The sequence below is a fragment of the Camelus ferus genome, chromosome X (assembly GCF_009834535.1).
Source record: "Camelus ferus isolate YT-003-E chromosome X, BCGSAC_Cfer_1.0, whole genome shotgun sequence".
In the NCBI taxonomy this organism is placed as follows: domain Eukaryota; kingdom Metazoa; phylum Chordata; class Mammalia; order Artiodactyla; family Camelidae; genus Camelus; species Camelus ferus.
The window spans coordinates 90,100,711-90,120,876 of NC_045732.1; the positions used below are offsets into that span (position 1 = coordinate 90,100,711).

General features: G+C 44.9%; 1 protein-coding gene across 1 annotated transcript; it reads left to right on the top strand.

Moving 5' to 3' along the window:
- Nucleotides 1–1,010: 1,010 nt before the first annotated feature.
- Nucleotides 1,011–13,362, top strand: CD40LG (CD40 ligand). The gene is made up of 5 exons (XM_006195540.3): nt 1,011–1,284; nt 3,118–3,249; nt 7,489–7,546; nt 9,369–9,431; nt 12,139–13,362. Exons 1-5 carry the CDS (start codon nt 1,129–1,131, stop codon nt 12,513–12,515), a joined length of 786 nt encoding a protein of 261 aa, XP_006195602.2. The 5' UTR covers nt 1,011–1,128; the 3' UTR covers nt 12,516–13,362.
- Nucleotides 13,363–20,166: the final 6,804 nt, after the last annotated feature.

A 20,166-nucleotide genomic window follows, 5' to 3' on the forward strand; every position in this document is an offset into this window, starting at 1 on the left:
TTGATGCTGTTATTGTTCGTTTGTTCTTTACTAGTATGTAAGGAGTTGGCAGTTATTTGGAAAACTCATATCATAGGCTAAACAAATAAACTCAAGAGGAGAGTGTTTTTCTATTGCTTAAACATGTTTCAAAGATCTTTCATGCACATCTTTACCTGATTTCACAACAACCTCTAGGATAGGTGAGGTAGGCGCAACTACCCCTTTGGACAGGAGGAAGCTGAGATCTGGAGAGGTAAAGTGATTTGCTCGAGGTTGATAGCAATTTATTGGTAAAGCAAGGGCTAGAATGCAAGTGTCTTAACTGCAGCCTGTTTTTCCTATTCTGAACCGATAAATCGGCACCACCAATTATCTGATGGATTGGATCAATGTAGACAGGCAACCTGGCTAAATCAAGGTAACATTTCTACTTGCTTTAATCCCAGAGTTTTGGCCAGAATTCCCCCAAAACCCTACTTCTTTTGGCCTTGGAGAAGTAGATTTCTCTTGAATTATCTCTCCAGCTAAATTTTCTTTAATCATTGTCAGCCCTCCTTTTTGCTTTCCACCATGTACCCTTGACTTGGAAAGCTGCTGGGATTTTGTTGGATTTGAAGATGAAAGAAGTCTTAAGAAGCAGTTAGCTAGTGGTAAACCAGTCATAAAATCAATCCAAACTTGTGTTGATGTTTCTTTCTTTCCCCATATACTGGGTTCCCGCTTTACATTAGTAAGATTGAAATTGACATAGTCTGTTGCTGGTGGATTCATTTGTCACTTTCCTTGAAACGGGTGAACCCCAAAAGTTTGACAGAGATAGGAAAATACTGCCATTGTCTGTTAGGAAGTCTATGACATTTCAAGGCAAGAATGAATGTATGGAAGAAGAAACATGTTTCTTCTTTACTAACGAAAGGGAAAGCCTGGAAGTGAATGATATGGGTATGCTTTAAAAAAAAAAAAAAAACCTTTACGTAACTTTTTTTGCTGGGAGAGAAGACCGCGAAGCACATTTTCCAGGAAGTGTGGGCTGCGACGATTGTGCGCTCTTAACTAATCCTGAGTAAGGTGGCCACTTTGACAGTCTTCTCATGCTGCCTCTGGCACCTTCTCGGTCAGAAGACATCACTTCAACTCTAACACAGCATGATCGAAACGTACAGCCAACCTTCTCCTCGCTCTGTGACCACTGGACCACCCGTCAGTATGAAAATTTTTATGTATTTACTTACAGTTTTTCTTATCACCCAGATGATTGGGTCAGCACTGTTTGCTGTGTATCTTCACAGAAGATTGGACAAGGTAAGATGGATCGTGTGCCTTTATGAAGTACATTTGGGGTTCTTAGTGATGGGTGGGTTCGTTGGTTTTAGTTCTACCCAAATGACAGACAATGGTAAGAACCCAAATAGATAAGTGGTCTTGTGGCAAAATGTTTGTAGTTTAGTTAATGAGGTAGTCTATTCTTGTCTCCTGGTCAAGAGTTTTGACTCCGGAGTCAAACTGCCTGAATTCAAATCTTGACTCTGTCCCCTACTAGCTCTGTGATCCTGGGCAAGTTAGTTTACATTTCTCTGCCTCAGTTTCCACACCTGAGAAATGGAGATGATAATGGTACCCAGCTCACAGTGAATCTATAACAGATTGACCCATAATGAATTTAACCTTGTGACGAGCTTAAAACAGAGCCGAGCACAAACTAAGCACTATGTAGCGTTAGCTGTGATTATTCGCTAAGATTTTGCTTAAAAAGTAAACTTTTTATTTCTGGTGGAGACAATTTTTTTTTCTTTTAAATTTTCCACTGGAGAAGCAGAATGTCAATTTGATCTGAAAATTCATAGTGTTTCAGGTTAGCATAGACATGGATAAGTCCCCAAATTTGCGGCCGTTTAGTAAAAGTGGCATTCTCTAATTCTTCACATGCTGATTGTAGTTGCAGAGTGCTCAGTTTCCCTCTGAGATGTTTTACATTCTTAAATAGTTGGACTTAAAGAACAAGAATGAAATAAATTAGTAGGATTGTTTGGCATTCTTAGGAAAAGATAATCATGAGGATTTATCTTGTTTTGATGCGTTTACCCACCTCCACTGATGGGTTATTTGCTGTGTTGATAAAATATCGATCATAGGTGAAAAGGAGAAATTTCATCAATTATTTGGCTGTTCCTAAAAGTCTGGATGTGGGAATTGTGGATGTACAGCATTTGGAGACTGCATTTTCTCAGGGACATTTGGGTGGCCTCTATTGGGATGCCAACGTTGGATTAAGACCATGAGGTTTTTTATCAGGATCAGGTGGAGCAGGGCCAATTGAGGCAATTTACTAGGTTACTCAAATTTGAGGTTTCATTGCTGAGAAAAGAGTGGGACTTTGAGTCTGGTTGTTTGTTTGTGTTTGGCCTGGTGGACTCTGCTAATCAAATGCCTGGACATTAAACCTCGTCTCTACAAGGGAAGTACTGGCCCGGGTAGACTCAAATTCACCCTGGCATTTAGGTGTTCTCTTAATGACAGTGAAAGCCGCCAGCTAACTGGATCTTGTTTTGAATCTAAAAATGTAATCTCAATACAAGAAAATGGCACAGATGTAGTTGACGATGAAACAAGTGATCTCTTTAAAAATGCAAATGTTTTCTACAAATACTGAAGTTAAAAAGAGTGATGTAATTAGAACTCGAGTAATTGACACATATTGCATATTAACTTCTTTTTCTAAAGCCCTGCATCACAAACACTAAAATGAAGTGGGCAAATCAGCTCAGCCAGAAAACTATGTTATAGACTGCGTTAATAATGGCCACTCATGACTGAAGCTATGGGAAATATAACCATTATAGAAAGTGGCTGCTAAAATACAAGGGAAAAGGTGATGAAATTTCATTAGGATAGCTGTGATTTCTGCCTAGCATTTCAGATATACGACATTTTCATTGCTGACTTTTGTCGTTTTTTTTTTTAACAACTAATACCCAATATCAATAATCTGGTATAATAACTGGTTACTCCCCATGTATATCTGCAAAGTCCTCTTCGTGTTGTTGATGCCACGGCAGTGAATGGAGAGGCAGATGTCATTGGCGGCACTCTCCTTCAGAATTACAATTTCTCATGTCCCTGTTATTTCACAAATAGATAGAAGATGAAAGGAATCTTCATGAAGATTTTGTGTTCATGAAAACGATACAGAGATGCAACAAAGGAGAGGGGTCCTTATCTTTACTGAATTGTGAGGAAATTAGAAGCCAGTTTGAAGACCTGGTCAAGGTAAGGAGCTCAGTTATTGGGGAAAGAGTCATTGAAAAGTTTTGGTGGGGAAACCTGCTAGATCGGGAAACTGAAACCTGACAATGTAAGAGTTTAAACATTTGTTTTATATATATATATATATATATATATATATATATATATATATATATATATATATATAATAGATACACATACACATACATATGTACACACATATATACGTGGGTATGTGTATCCTCCCAAAAAGTAAAATCCTATGGTGAAAAGGGAAGGGAAAGTTGGAAGTGTGCTCATTCATAGGAATGTCTTTAAGAAGAACAAAAAAGCCTCTCTCTGGGGAAAATGTCCACTCTCATGGGCACATTTACCCGTACTCGGGAGCTCATCCATGCAGATGCCTCTGGGAAAATGATGAAGTCTGCCAAGTTTGGTTTTTGCATTTTCTCATCTTTCCATCCAAACCTTGATGCCTTCCCATTGTGGACCCATGGTCTGGTCCCCATTTCCCAGGGAAGCAATAACCACTGGCCTCTGGGGTGCTGGCAGCGGTTAAATAAGGCTTAAGGCTTAAGGCTTAAGGCAGGGTAAGGTGTTGCCTTTACTGGGGGCAGTGGGAACTTCATAACACTGACATACTCTAACATATGAAGGAACACGTCTCTTGTGGTGAGATTCCAAGTGTCATGTAAGGGAGATCGTTTCCTTTTCCTGTGAGGAGAGGGGTGGGGAATGCGTGATGGACCTTTTTAGGACTGCTCGACCCAGACCCCGTATAATACCACCTGCTCATGAAGCCCAGTCTGCTTGAAGGCCAATCAAGACCTGAGGCAGAGAGAGTTTGAAGATGGGTACCTAGAGCAAGAGTTTTCAGAACATTTCCTGAGGCTGTGCCTACAGTGTTAATTCCATCGCTGGAGACAAGGGGTCTCGGAGCTCTTCCTCCTGGGGTAGAACATCAAGAATTTCTGCCTGCTTCCCTCCCAAAACACTGAGTCAGATACCTTCCACGCTCAGGGAACTTTAGGGTCGAGAATAGGAGACCGCCCTTCAGGCTGAGGGCAGCTCTGGGCCAGGTGGGTGGGTATCTGGAGAAACCAACAGGAGTTAGTTCTCACACACAGCGTGTCATTTAACCCGGGAGTGAGGGGCCTGAGGTCTTATTTCTGAGCTTGTTCCTGTGCTCCTGTGTGTGTCATTTAATCCAGTAGTGAGGACTCCGAGAGCTTACCCTTGAGTCACCTGCAGGAATCAAAATGTAGCTCAAATCTGGGGCTGGCGCTTAGCTTCTTTACGCTAATTCAGGTTTTAGATGAAGACTCCTCTTTGTTGGAAGTGATCTGAGTTTCTCTGGCTCTTGGAGGGTTCTGGTCAGCATTACAGGGTATTGGGAGGTACTGCAAATTTAAATATGAATAAAGCCACTTTTAGACAATGGTTCCTAATCCAAATAGCATGTTCAATGGGCTTGGCTGTGTAACCTTGGGCAAATGACTTCACCTCTCTGGGCCTCACTTTTCTCATCTATAAAATGAGAGGGCTGAGATGATCTGTAAGGGCATGACCAGCTCTGACATTCGGTAATTAGGTGATCAGCCTTCAGCAGCCCCCACCACCGCCCCCGCCCCCGGATGGCAGTGAGAGTGGCTGTTGGTTTTTTTTCCCCTCCCTTTCTCTTTCTTACTGAGAGTTTTACAGTTGTATGGCCAATTCCTAATGGCTTGATTTCAGGATGGATAGATAAATCTTCCCAAATCAGCTACCCAGGATTAAGAGTAAGGAAAAAAGGTGGTTTGGTCTCTCTGCCCATGAAAAAATTGACAGCTCCAAAGTTTCACACTGTGACGGGCAGACCCTCTCAGGCATGTAAGCCAGATGCCTTTCGTGCAGCAGAGGAAGCCCCTTGGGTCTACTGCAGTGAGGTGGAATCAAAGTCAATGTCGTCTGCACCTATTATGTGCACGACCGTTAGACACAAAGTACTCCGGCCAGCCGATTCTCCTCCCATGACTGAGCCCCATTCTCATAACCATTCCCCCAAATTTCTCATTCTAAAACAAAATTTTGGACTTTTTTTAAACCCAACAGGTCAACTACAAAATAACCCCAAATTCGATTTTTATACTCCGAGCTAACATTTGCAGGCTCTCTGGGTCACACAGTCTGACTGTGACTGTGAGTAACCTAAGGTTTGAAGCTGGGGGCTCCAAATCATAGGACTTGAAGGGGTCTTGGAAATCATAAGATCCAAGTATCAACCCAGAGCTTGAGTCTTCTCCCCACAGTCCCTACCCAGTGGTCACTCGATCTCTGAACACCTTGAGTGACAAGGAACTAATTATTTCCTGAGAAAGGCAGCACCAAGCTTTTAGCCTTATGATAGGGTAAACGGAAGCAGCATTTTAAATGGTATGATTTCACCTTAGAACCGACTCCTCCGCCCCACTCCCTGCTAGAATGATCATTTTCATGGTGGTCTTCCCACCAGTGCCCGAGATGTCTTTAACAGCGTCACAGCATCTCCTTTTCCTGTTAACGGTCAACCTGTCCAGACCTGCCACATGGAGCTCCCACTAAGAGAGACATAACTCATTCCAGATTTTCTGAAAGTCAACTTGAAAAAGTCTTTCCATCAAGGTGGGGAGTGAAGCAAGAGGGAAAAAAAAAAAGGGCTGCGGGGAGAGTGGTTGGGGGAAGTTCACGGAAAGGCAAGGCTGTGCGCATAAAAGGCAAAGTCTGCTGACTTCACGTTTTCGTCTTGGCCCAGCCCTGACACCAATGCAACCACCGGCCTAAAAGTATCTTAGCTTCAATCATCACACTCCATCTTTTGAAAAGACATGAAATACTCATTTGTTTGCTTGTTATCTCACAAACATTTTCCTGTCGCCGCGCGGCCGTGCTGACTGCCACGCTTCAGCTCAAGTGGAAAGTTGAGGCGCTGTGGCCCCTGAGAGCGTCCTGAGGCACAGGCTCCCCTCAGGCCCCGTGACTTACACCCTCCTGTGTGGCCCCTGTGCTCAGCCTACAACAGGACCCTCAAGAGTCACAACACTGACTTCTTTGGGGGGGCACGGAAAAGAAAGGCCCCATAGCAGGTGTATTGCAGGAATACGAAGGCACACAAGACTCTGACTATCAGATGTGAAAATACTGTTGCCTCCCTCCTGCGTGTTCAGGGTACCGCGTGATGGTGAGGGTTAAGCCCGGCCCATGAGTGTGAGCGCACAGTGTCTACCCTTGGCTTCAGCCTCAGGCGCCATGGGGGACCTCATGCCAGCCAGGTCTTTTATTCAGTATCTTTCAATCCTTCAAATGGCGGCAGAAGCCTTTATTACCTTCCAACCTGTTAGCTCCTTTAAGTACCTCTAGCCTTCCTTCAGTTGCTAAGCGAGAAGAAACCCCTTAAGAAGTGCAGCATTTGCCTTGGGACCTCGGCGGCACTGGCAGGTGACCTGTGTTTCCTATATGCTGATTATTCTAAATAAATATGGGCCAGAGACACTGCTTTGGGAGAGATCCTACTGTTCTCCTTACTTGCTGCAGGTAATAATAAATCCTTCCTTCTCCTGCTAAAAATAAAAAGAAAAGAAAAGAAAAGAAAAGAAAAGAAAAGAAAAGAAAAGAAAAGAAAAGAAAAGAAAAGACAAGACAAGAAAAGACAAGACAAGACAAGACAAGACAAGACAGGCCACACAAGGCAACCAGCAACAAGAGAATCTCTTCAGACTGCTGAAAGAGACAACACAATAAAAAATGTCTGAGGGTCTTGTCATAGTTTGGGATTTCTTCCTAAATTCAAACCTACTGTTCCCATTTCCCACTAGATTTCAGACCAATTTTATTCTAATAGAGACACACCTTGCTTTCTGTTTAATAATATTCTATATACCAGTTCCCCGGGTAGAATCAGCTCCCCGTTCAGCATTATTGGTCAATACCTGTCAAAGCCAGGGAGGCTGGGGTCATAGGAAGGGGCAGGATCGCAGTCTTGGTCTGGGGAGAGCACTGGCAGACAATAAAGCTCCAATTCTCCTTCCAAGTTTACCCCTGGGCTTTCTCGGCTGTCGGCTCATCTGTCAGAGCCAGGGGCTCCCGATCAGTAAGATGGAATTAATGACAGGATCTGAGTCTACAGGGTAATCCTCACCAGAAACAGGCAACAGAGTAGTGACAGCTACCAAATGAATGGCACCTCTTTCTAAGGTTCCCCACCAGAGTTCCCATCAAAATGACCTTTTGCAATGATTCTTATTTTAGGATATAATGCAAAGCAAAGAAGTGAAGAAGAAAGAAAATAACTTTGAAATGCACAAAGGTAGGTGGCTCTTTACCATTTCTATGAATACTTAACAACTAAAGGGAAGCTTTAGGCCAGTTATATTGGACAACCCAGTATCAAATCAGGGAACTGCTAGCCCTGGAAATAAAGCAGGAACACAACTGCCAAATCAACACCTTCTCTGGTGCCTGTGATTTGGAAAGGAATTGTATGGACATATTTAGGGAGAAGACTGTGCTCCTTTAATGCTGACGATACCAAGTAGGAAGAAATCTCATGATTTTCAACACTTTAATCAAAGCAACCATACAGCCTAGTACCACCTACAGAAGAGAAGATGACAAAGACAGGCATCATTTGGAGGCAGTGTCATTCATCACTTAGTGAGAACCATGTTTCACGGGGAACCAGTGGAGCCTCGGGGATGAAGGAGTGATTCAGTGTGACCACTCTGTTCTTTGCCCTGTTCTTCATATCAGAGGATCTCAAACAGCTCACGGTCAGAAGGGACCTTGACGGTTCTCCATCCTTGCACCATCCCCAGAGAACGAATCTTCTTCACAACAGCACTGACCACCTCGCCTCTGATCAAACATGCCCAGACACTTTCTATCTCATAATTCAGCCTGGTCCAGCTTTGAATGGCTCTAATAATTACAATAAGATTACCATACTACTCGAGAGAAGTCTTTTTTCCTCTGGAGTTAAAATTTGTTCCTGTAATCTCCACTCACTGAACCCAGTCCTGCTCTTTGGGGCCATACAGAACAAAGTATTATTCCTCTTCTACACAGCAGCTGTCCAGATGTTGAAAACAGCAATCATGGCCCCCAAGCCTTTTCTTCTCCAGGGTAAACCTCCTCCATGTCTTCCACTGTTCCTCTATGACCCTTTCTTGTCCTAGTCACCTCCCTTTCTGGACATACTAACTTTTCCTGTTCCTCTGAGAAGAAGTGTTCATAGATGATGCTATTAGAGAGACTACTATATCACAAAGTCAGTGAAAAAGACCATACGGCTTATGTAAATTTAATACAAAGAAATACATGCATACAACCATACAGAGCTACTGATACTGTTTTCTGAAGCAAAGAGTACTCAGAACTTGCTGTAACTATTGGTCTGGATGCAAAGGGTCACCTGATTTCCATGAAGCTTTTGCTTTCAGAATGACGATAAAATATGTTGAGTGGTGCCATGGTGTCTGTTAATTGCAACGAAATTTGAGGTAACGGTTCATGTGGGTGCTACCTAGCCGACTTTGGGGAAGTGATAAACTTAAGAAAACTGGTCATTTAGGTCATACAACTTGACTCGATATTTCTAAGGCAACTACAGAGGGTCCAGCACCAGGCTCATGACTGGAAAAAAAAAAAGAAACTTTCACATATTGTCTGCACATCTAATTCAGGAGCAAGCCTTTTACATGAGCATTAGAGAGGGATACAGCAGTGTGGCCAGTGCTTGACCAAATCAGACACCATCAGCATCTTAGTAGCTAAGTGTACAGACATGACCTTGGGGCCCACTAAGACGACCAATAGATGGGAATTGTTCTTAAAAGCCAGATTCAAAATATGTTGAATGAAGATCAGCCTGTGTCAATCTATATACAGTGGAATCAAGTACTGAACAACTATTAGAAGAATGGGCTCAGTGGAAAGAGCCAATTCAATTGTTCAGATTTTAGAAGCCAACTTTTCCCTCTGTGAGGGGGATTTTGGGCCATCTTCTCTTTCCTTTCACATAACCTATCTAAGCACTGTCTCTAGTACACAGTTGTAGAACTAGACCGAATCATTCCATGACCCGTTTTGTGTTTCTTTGGCCTGACGGTTGGCCTTTGGTTTCATTACAGGTGATCAGGAGCCTCAAATCGCGGCCCACGTCATCAGTGAGGCCAGCAGTAAAACAGCATCTGGTAAGTCCAAAGCATCAGAGCATCAGCCACCTGAGGGGGAGGGCTAGGAGGCTAGAGCAATGCGCCTAATGATCAGGCTCCTCTCTTCCTCTGGGGCCCAAGTTACTAAGCTACCCGGACACCTCTTATGTGCTCGCCTTTGTCTTCAAGGTGGGCTCTAATGCACAGATGGGACTTGGAGGGACAAAGGAGGTGGGAAGCAATCCCGATGCTTTCATTATGTTCTTGCTCAATGGCTGATTCTAAATGATGAATTCCTGGGGGGAGGGGCCGTTATTCTGATAACATAGAAGAGACGGCAGGTTGTGACCTCCGGACTGGGAGCGTCCCTCATCCTAACCCCTCTTCACTGTGGGTAAATGGGCCTCAGGGGGTATTTCCTGCCATCTGTCAATCCCTGTATGACGCACACCGGCCTCACTGGGGCCAACCTCAGGGAAATGAAAGGTAAACTCATTCTGCAAAGATCACTAGGTGCCGGGACGTTAGATTTTCCAATGAAGTAACATTAGACGACATACTGTAATCTTTTCAACTCTGAATGGTTTTATTTCCATATACGTCCTGCCATCATTCGAGCCTTTAGATCTTTTTTTTTTCCCAAATCTGTACCTCACGGTAGCTGGTACTGGAGAATGTGTCGCATCTGATAAATGGATGGAAACATGCACATTAGCATAAAATTCCCCATCTTCATAGACGCAGTCCGAGGGCATCCGAGCAGTCTTTGACAACTTCAGCATGAAGAATTCTAAGTAGTGTTTGTGTGTGCACACACACACGTGTGTGTGTGTGTGTACGCATGTGTGTGACAGAGAGACAAAGACTCAGAGAGAGACACAGGGAGAGACAGAGAGAGAGGAAAGGAGTTATGGCCTCATCTCTGAGGTGGCTTGGGCTTCTCAGTGGGTGCAACACATACTTGGGTCTCCTGGATGGTAATACAGGAGACAGAGCCCTGGAAAGGAAGTTTCTGAAGCTGAGGTTTAAGAACCATGACTACTTCTTGCTGGGTGACCTTGGGCAAGTCCCTTTACCTCCGTAGCAGTTTCCTGTCTCACTGACTTCATAGGGTGACTCTGAGCATCAGATCAGCTAATGAGGAAGAAAGTTATGCTGTCAAGCGCTATACAAGTGTAACGTATCATTGCTTAGCCTACTTTCCTGTAGTTTAGTTTAGCTGTCAGAAGAGTTACATAAAGCCCTTTTTTAATACCAGTTACTCCCACAGTATTTAATAATTCTGCCAAGTACCCCTTTCCCAGAAAACACACTTATGGGAGAATATCACAACTATCTCAGCATGTCTAGGGTGGCCACCTACATGACACCGTCTCATCCGGATTGGATGACAGCAACAGAGACATCTCCTAGAAGAATAGCTTGCCTTGGATAGATTTCACGGTGCTCACATTCGGCCGAAAGGCCCATGATGGCTAGCGGTTCTAGAGTATCACAGTAGGTCTGCAGGGGACCAGGTGGGAAGGTAGTCCCACTTTTCCCCCAACCCCAGTCCCAAACCTGTAAGTCCTACCTAGTCATGCTGCTACGAACTTGACCTACAATCCACAGCAAGGAAGAAAATTAGGTCCAAAAGGAAACTTTGCGGACTCAGAGAGAGGGGACCTGCCCTTGTTTTCTCAGTCAGGTGGTCCAAAAGTGAAAACCTCATAATGAAGCATCATTTCTAGAGTGGTCTGGACCTGTCGGGCGACTCAGGATGGCTTTCCTAATTACTAAAGGATGAGTTTCGAGAGGTTGGGTCTTGTACCCTGATAGACCTAAGACCACCAAATAGGAGTTACCAAAAAAAAGCTCAAGGAAGCAAATGCATCAATACTTTCACTTCTCCCCAACCCCCACCCCCAGCAGTCTAGCTCTCTGTGGGAGCTGAGATTTGAAATCGGGTGCACACACTACTTTGAACCCACTCAACATCTCAAAATGGCACATTGCTGGTGGGTACTCCGTCTTAGCCACAAGAACACAGGCACTTTCAAGTTGGTGGCGCCCACTACAATGGAAGATCAAAACACACAGTGAAATGACAGGTTTATTTTCATACTTCCTTGCCTAATTTTAGTCCCTACTGTGGGAGGCGGGTCGGGTTTGCAAGAGCATGATCAGGTAGGAAGAAGTGGGGTCTTGCCCTTTCTCTGTGCTGAGGCTGAGCTAGGAAGATCGGCTTTGACTTTGTAAAATTCAAGAAAAGCACAATACGGCTGTTAATATTAGCAAGGACTTTGAATAGTTTGGCACACGTAATTTACGAGGTGGGGTTATGAAGTCATGCACGCTTTCTCAAGTTCAAGGACAAACTGGCTTTCCAAGCGCTAAAGGGAGAAGGAAACTCACTGTGCATTGTTACTTTAGTTAATCTTCACAAGTCTCTGAAATAGGCTGTACTATTAGCCCCGTGTTACAGGTGAGGAACTGAAGCTCAGGGAGATTCAGTGACTTGCCCCGGTTTGAATAAAGCCTGCAGGACTGGAACCCAGCTCCTCCTGCCTGTGCAGCCTATGCTGACAGGTCGGCCAGAGCCCCTACGTAGACTCTGAGGGTTGGAGGGGTCCTTAAAGAATCCCTGACGCCCCAAACTTCCATTCATAAATGAAGCCACTATTCCAATATTAAGCTGTACTTTCTGTTAGAATGTCAAATGTGCGTGCTGCACCTCACCACGGGTCTTCCCCCTTCTCTGTTACAGTTCTACAGTGGGCCCCCAAAGGATACTACACCCTAAGCAGCAACTTGGTCACCCTGGAAAACGGGAAACAACTGGCCGTTAAAAGACAAGGACTCTATTACATCTACGCCCAAGTCACCTTCTGTTCCAATCGAGAAGCTTTGAATCAAGTGCCTTTCATAGCCAGCCTCTGCCTGAGGTCCACAGGTGGATCGGAGAGAATCTTACTCAGAGCTGCAAACACCCACAGTTCCTCCAAACCTTGCGGGCAGCAATCCATTCACTTGGGAGGAGTCTTCGAATTGCAAGCCGGTGCTTCGGTGTTTGTCAACGTGACTGATCCGAGCCAAGTGAGCCACGGGACGGGCTTCACGTCTTTCGGCTTACTCAAACTCTGACCGGTGTAAGCTGGCAGGCTGTGGCTGGGCTGATGCTGGCAGCCTTCACCATACAGCAAAGCAGTTAGGACCACCCCCTGTTGAACTGCCTATTTATAATCCCAGGACCCTCCTCATGGAAAACTATTTATTATACATCCCGAGGCATGTAGGGCTGCAATGAGTGACTTATGGGACAGGTGAGACCCAAACAGGCCCTGTTCCTTAAGAGCTTATAGTCCGAAGCGGCAGCCCCACTGATGCAGACACCCGGAGAGTCCTATGAAATGACGAGGCCATTGCACACAGGTTGAATTCTGAGTAAACAGCAGAAAATTAGCCAAGTTTAGTTGTGTTTCTTTGCATGCAGGGTCTTTCAGTGGAGAATGTATTTAATTCCTCGGTCAAGATGCCAAAGGGAAAGAGGGAGCCTCAGGTCACATTCAGTTCTGGTTGGTTCTGGGTCCCTGTGACCCCGAAGGAGGGGGCAGACTTTAGAAAGTGTAATACGGTGGAGAAACAAAAACCTGTCCCCCACCAGCCACCCGGACGTTCATTCTCTTTCTCTCATTCTCTCTTCCTCTCTCATACACACACACACACACACACACACACACACACACACACTCACTCACTCACTCACACACAGAGTCAGGCTGTTGCTAATCAAGTGTCTTATTTCAACCTGGTTTGTCTCCACCGCTGTCGATGGGACGGGGCGGGGCAGAGAGGGCCGCTCAGAGCCTGCCCCCTCCTCCTCCAGAAATGACTGTATTTAAAGGAAATCTATTGTATCTACCTGCAGTCCCCGTTGTTTCCAAAGTGAACCTGTGATTATCTTGTTATTTATTTTGTGAGTAATAAAGACCTCTTAACATTATTGTTGTTATTGAGCGTCTGAAGCCCCAGGCCGGGCTGGGGGGAGGGGGAGGGGGAGGAGGAATCATTTGGAGGGAATGTTCCCAACCTTTATGATGTTTTCATGAACTTGCTGCTGAAACTCGTGGTGCCACAAACTATCAGCACGAAGCACGCTCGCAGAAAGGCTGGGAGCGCCTTCAGTGGATGGATGTCATGGAAGCCAATTTACTGAAAGGCTTGCTCTGGAAATGTTGCAGGGGATTGAAAAGAGCCTGGGTTTTTTCTTGATTCCTCACAGCTCAGCAAAGCCAGAGGGCCGGCCTTAAATGAGAATCGGTTGCTTATCTTTAAGTGGTTCCACCTTAGGCAAGGGGACACGGCAAGGGACAAAGTGAGGGGAAGTATTGGTCCCTCGGTCTTGTCACCTCCGATTGAGGGGTTTTTCATGTAAGCAGCTGCATCATCCTTCCTGGAAGCAAACACATGTCCAAACAGGAAAACATTCCTGCAGCAACAAGAAAGGGAAGTGAGGAGAGGTGAGGCAGCTCCTGGCCACGGCCCCTGCCGTCAGGCCTCTGGACGGCACAGTCCATTTCTTGGCTGAGCGACTTGGAAGATGCTCAGAGTGGGAATTTCTAACCCAGGCTGAAGTCATGCTAGACAAACTTGCTTGGTTGTGCACTTTCTCCGACGAGAGCACTTTGGGATGAGCAGGAGTGACGTTTGTTGATCAGGAACTCAGGGAGGTGGCCACAGTGCTATCCTGTGTCTGGAGCAAAGATCCTTCTACGGTGTTGCCCTCAGCATGGGAGACTTGGGGCAGGCGGGCAGCGGCTGTGGCAGCGTGAAGACGCTGGGCAGGATGCTGTCACAGGTAAGCAGGGCCCTGTCCAGCTGAGGGGACACCTTGGCCCAGTCCAGAGAGAAGACAGGACACAGGCCATGACTCTCCCTCCCTCGCGGCAGCTGAGGGCCCAGCTTGCCTGGGTGAGACGATGGGAGCGGGGCTGATGAGAGGCCTTCCCCGTCTAGGAGGGTTCGTGAGAAGGGAATCCACGTCCAGGCTGGACACATCGTTGAGTCTTTACAGGCGCACGTCCTCTGAGTGAAACCGGCCGCCGCCTTCTTCTCTGGGAATCACTGTCTTCCAGAGGACCCCCACCTCTGGTAACCAAGTGGCTGACGCTATCTGTTATCAACAATTTCTTGGCCGTCTCCTCTGCTCCCAGGTTTGCTACTGCCCTGTAGATGCCACGCCCCACAGCCCCAGCCCAGAACGCTCTCCTAAGCTTCAGCCTCACAGAGACAGGTGCCTTCAGCCTCTCAGACCGCTTCCTCCTGAGAGCAGCCTCACCCTTCCCGAGAACTCCGGCCCGTCCTCCGCCTCCTCTTCTTGCCCTATGTGCTCACAGGGGGCTGTCTGTCCCAGCTCCTGGGGTTAGCAACCCCCTTGCTGCTGCTAATGTCTTGCCTTCAGTCGTGACCTGCCCCCTAGAGATGGTCCCTGACTGCCCACATTTCCAAATGGTGGGTCCAGAATGTCAGATCCAAGGCATCCAAAAGGGACACGATCTTCCCTCAAAATCCTGGGATCTCCTTTCAGTGTTTCCCATTCCAGCGAGTGGCCGCCCCCACTGCCCCGCTTCCCAAGCCAGAAACCAGGCTTGTATCTCACCGTCCTCACTCCCATGTCCAACTCCACCAGCCAGACACATCAACCCTACTTCTTAAATACTTCTGAAATTCATCTACTTCTTTCTATGTCTGCTGCCATGATCCTAGTCCACACTCCCGCCATCTCTCTTCTAGAATACCACGGCAGCCTCCTAGACCCCCTGTCTCCACGCCTTCTCCCTCCCCATGCTCCGTGCACAGCCGGAGCAAAACATTCAGTTCAGCTGTCACCACTCCCCCACTTCTTCATGACCTTAGAATAAGGACCAAAATAATTAACTTCTTTCCTCTCCTACCAGTATCTCTTTCAGGGTCTTAAGTTCCAACTTTCAGTTCCTCTAAGCAAGGCTACAAATGCTTTCCCACCTTAGGACAAAGGCAGGCTTTTTTCTCTGCTTGGAACACCCCTCCCCTCTCCGCTGGCCCCACACCTCGGCTACACAGCACTGACGTGGTTGAGGTGTTTCCTGCTATGCTGGGACCCACCTGAGGACCGAGACATTGTCTTGTTCACCATGGTAACTTCAGTGTCTACCCCATGGTCTGGCACAGAATTGGCCCTTTATTCATTGCATGAAGGAATCAATGAATGAATACATATAGCTGCTTCTAACTCAGTAGTCCATGAGGTAGTTCTGTGTTGGTGAAAGCAAGAATTCGCAATACTTTCATTATGTCAAAAATATCCATATGATAAAATATACTCAGGGAGTAGAGAATGACTAAAAATCATACTGTAGATAAAAATAGATAATATTTTTATTATACTTTGCAAAATAGTACATGAGAGTTGGCAAAATAGTACAGGATGTTGGTTCCAAACTTCAATCTTTTCAAAGTTGTTCCAAAAAATGACAAGGCCTTGGGTACACTTCTGATTTACCTATAATAGTCTGATCATAAATTATCGAATTTAATTCCATTTTCATGAACGTGTCACTCTGTATTCCATCTAAGGGGTAGGGGGGAGGAATGGTTGAAATGACTTTTATTTCCAGATGAATATAAAATAAACAAAGTATAAAACATGACTGTCTCTGTTCCATGATAGGAAGTAAATGGCTACAAAAGACAGTCTTGCCTGGCAAGCTGTCAGTACAGGGTGCCCCAGTTAAAGGGAAACAACATATAGACACCTGGGCTCCAGAAGGGAACACATTTTGTGTTGAATTGGACTATTTCCATAGGGCCTGAGACCATGTGTTAGAAGCTACATCACCCTTTGGAGCAGCCTGAAGTACTCTGACACAGAAACATAGAACATGATTGTTACGTTCTTTTTCTCTGTGAAACACGTCTCCATTAAAAAAACAAAACAAAACAAAACCAGAAATTTTCATTGTAGGGCAGTGGTTAAGTCTGGAGTCAAACAGATAGTCTTAATCTTGGCTCCACAGTTTTACCAACTTTATAACCATAAACAAAGTCACATCATCTCCTCCAGGCCTCATCATTCTCGTCTGTAAAGTGGGGTTGATGAGAATACTTGCTTTGCAAGGTTTCTTAGGATGTGACGAGACCATTCACAGAAAGTTCCCTGCAGAATCTGCTCTCTGGAACAGACCATCAGATAAAGAGCACTAAGGTGGACCCCCACATGGCCCCCAGCACACCAGTCTGCACCCAGTGCTGTAGGTAGACCAGACGACATCTTAAAATGATTGAAACCTCTGAGACCAAGGAGAATGCCTGGCAGCCCAGGTACACATGAAAAGCATCGCCCATGTAGTAGACCAAAGACCACACCCAATGGGAAACAAAATGAAAGCAAAAAAAAAAGAGAAGGTTAGAACATATACCGAACACTAGAGTAGATCTGTGTGTAGCAAAGACTTTCTTAGTTTCATTGTCAAAAACAATTAATTGTTGGAGGATAAGGGTTCCCAAATTTTTCAGCAGGTTTGGGCAGTTCCATCTTTAGGATATTTAAGAAGGTGTCTTTAAAAAAAAAAATCTATGATCATTGATTTCCAATCTAAAGGATATCAGCACACAAACTTCCCGCTTCCCTACTACACTCCTCTGAGTAACCCCTGCAGGCAATTCAGCAACTCTCAAGAAAACTCCCGGAGTTCCACTGAATTATCCATCACATTTTCCTAAGGTAATCCCACTTAAAGTCCAATAACATTTGGTCACAAACTCTACTCTTATCTTCTGTACCTCTCTGACTGTAAACCACCTGAAATCCAACATGTAACTTTCAATACATCTTAGATCTGTTTCACATGTTTTGTTACTACTAAGAGTTAAAGATTTGTTTTCTAGCCATCCACCCACCCATCCCACACTGAGATGACACGTTCTGTGCTAAGCACGTGATAAATAGGATCCAGTCACTGCCCTCAAGGAACTCATAGAATTTTGCAGAACAGGTGTGCAAACGTTTAAAGCCCAGTGTCAGTGCTGCAGCGGGTGTAAGGACCGGTGTCACAGGAAATACAAAGGAAACACACGTAACTCAGACAAGCGGGGGAAGGCCGGTGTCAGGAAAGGCTTTGCAGGACCGGTGGCACAGAATGAGTCCTGGAGGATGTCGGAGGGAGGAGGGGCCCTAGGGAGGAAAGGATTCCCGGAGGGAGAGAGTAGAACATGGAACGTGGGGAAGCACAGAGGTGTGAAGACTGAGAAAAGGTTCCGGTCAGCAGGCAGGAGGCATTCGTTCACAGAGGGTCTGGGGTGAGAAAAAATCTTGGTGTCCAGGCCAAACAGCTCATGCTGAAGCCCAATCTAGCAACAGCCTTTGTGCTCATCTGGCAGAGATAACTTGCCCTCTGGCCTGCTTGCCCGGAGGGGTTTGCTCTACCGCAGCTGAGGAGGAAGCTGGGTCACTAACAGGACCCTGCAGGCTTGGGGGTTGCAGAAGCTTGGAACCCGCGTGGGCTTCTGCTGTTGGCACCAAGGCAAGTCTTCACAATTCTCTCAAACAGCAGAGGCCTCAAATTATTTGGAACGTTGGCTCATTCAACAAATATTTATTGAGGAGGTGCTATGGGCTTGACCCTGCATCAGGCTGGGAATTCACACGGATAAATTTACTGGAAAAAAGATACAAGCAAATCAAGTGCACTGTGATGACTGAGCAAAAAGGGATGCTGGAGTCTGGATTTCCTGAGGAGGCAATGTTTGAGCTTTTAAGAAAAATTTATTTAAAAATCATTTCAAACTTACAGGAAAGTTGCAAATATAGAAATAGTACAAGGTAAAACTGGTTTCTGAATCATTTGAGAGGAAGTTGCGTTCATCATGGCCTTCACCCCTAAATACTTCCCTGTGTATTTCCTAAGAATAAAAATAGTCTTATTTATAACCACAGCACTGTTACCTTCAGTAAACTTAACATTGATACTAAGCCTCCATTTATATTCCAGTTCAGGTAAGTGAGCCAATAATATCCTCTCCAGCACAGGATCCAGTCTAGGGTCGAGCATTGCATTTAGTTGTCATGTCTCTTCAGTTGCCTTTAATCTGCAATATTTCCACAGCCTTTGTCTTTAATGACATTGACATTTTAGACTAATATAGTAACAATCTGTCCCCTTTAAAAAAAGAATGTTCCTTATTTTGAGCTTGTCTGGTGTTTCCTTCTGTTTAAATTCAAGGTATGCTTTCCTGGATGGAAAACTCCACATTAAATGATGTTGTGTCCTTCTTAGGGTTTCATGTCTGGAGGCACACGATGGCCATTTGCCTCTCATTGTTGATGTGAACTTTGATCACTCAGGTAGGGTGCTGTCCAATCGCTATGGTTACTATTTTCCACCTCACAACTAGTTCTCCTTGGGGAACCGCTTTAAGGCCATGCAGATAACGTGCCCATCATCAACGTTTCCCCCTGTATTTATTTTTGCCTGAACTGGTCTTTACTGTGATGATTGCAAAATGGTGATCTTTCCAACCTCAGTGTTCCTTCCACGTTTACCAGTCACCGCTCAGCACAGTCCTGTAAACGAGAGTCTTCCTTTTCTCCCCATTTATGCATTTACTATCATAGACTCATAGATTTCTACTTTTTCCAATGTTTTCCAACTCATTACTGTCTCTATTTTGGTGCTCAAATTTGCCCTTCTTTGGTCAGTAAGAGCCTTTTCAAGTTGGCACCTACGTCTCCGTAATATGCCCCTATCGTATTTTTGGACATTACTTCTTGGCACAAGATATTCCAGGTGAATCTTGTACTTTTCCTGCCTCAGTCAGAGAATCAGCCATTTCTCCAAGGATCCCTGGGTCCTTTCAGTGAAGAGTACTGTGTTTAGAAACCAAGTTCTGGGCACTAGCTGTGTGCCTCGCTATTATGATGTCACTTCTCCTAAGAAATGCATGTGTTTATATACACATATGTACGCACATACATATTAAAGCTGTCAGCTTTAGCAAATAAAAATTCAGGATACCCAGGTATATTTGAACTTCAGGTAAACATTGAAAACCTTAGTATAAATATATCCCATGCAATATTTGGGACATGATCTATGCCAACATATTTGATGTACAGCTGAAATTCAAATTTAACTGGATGTCTGGTATTTTATCTGGCAATTCCAATAGATTCAAACATACATACTACTTATGTATAAATGTACACATACCCATGCCTATACACATATATCTGTGCATTTTAGAAATCATTAGCTCAGATAGATACTTGAGCCAACTCTAAATGGAAAGGAAAGAATTTGCTTGATGGACAGGGATGAGAAAGGGACTCTAGGCAGGACAAATGGCATTTTATGAGACAAGAGAAATTCAAGGAGATTAAACTTTACTGAGTGTGGTGGGGAGTAGCAAGAGATTATGTTTTTAAATGAGGACATAGAAGAATGACATAGATATTTTAGATAATCATCCTGTTGGCACCGAAGAGGCCAGACTACAAGAGGCAAAGGGATGCAACAGCTTGAGGATGAGATGTCAAGTGGCAAAAATAGGCAATGGAGGATAAAGGTCCATGGGGCCACAGTAGAGTTTAAAATGTTAAGACTTGATGAATAGACATCTAAAGGGTTAATGTATAAATGTCATACAGGGTTAAAGGAAGGGAAGGAATGAAGGATAATGCCTGTTTTTCTGGTTGGGGCAAGTGGACAGGAATGCTGTTCCCTGGGATAGGAAACACTGGAGGAGCAGACTTGGGACC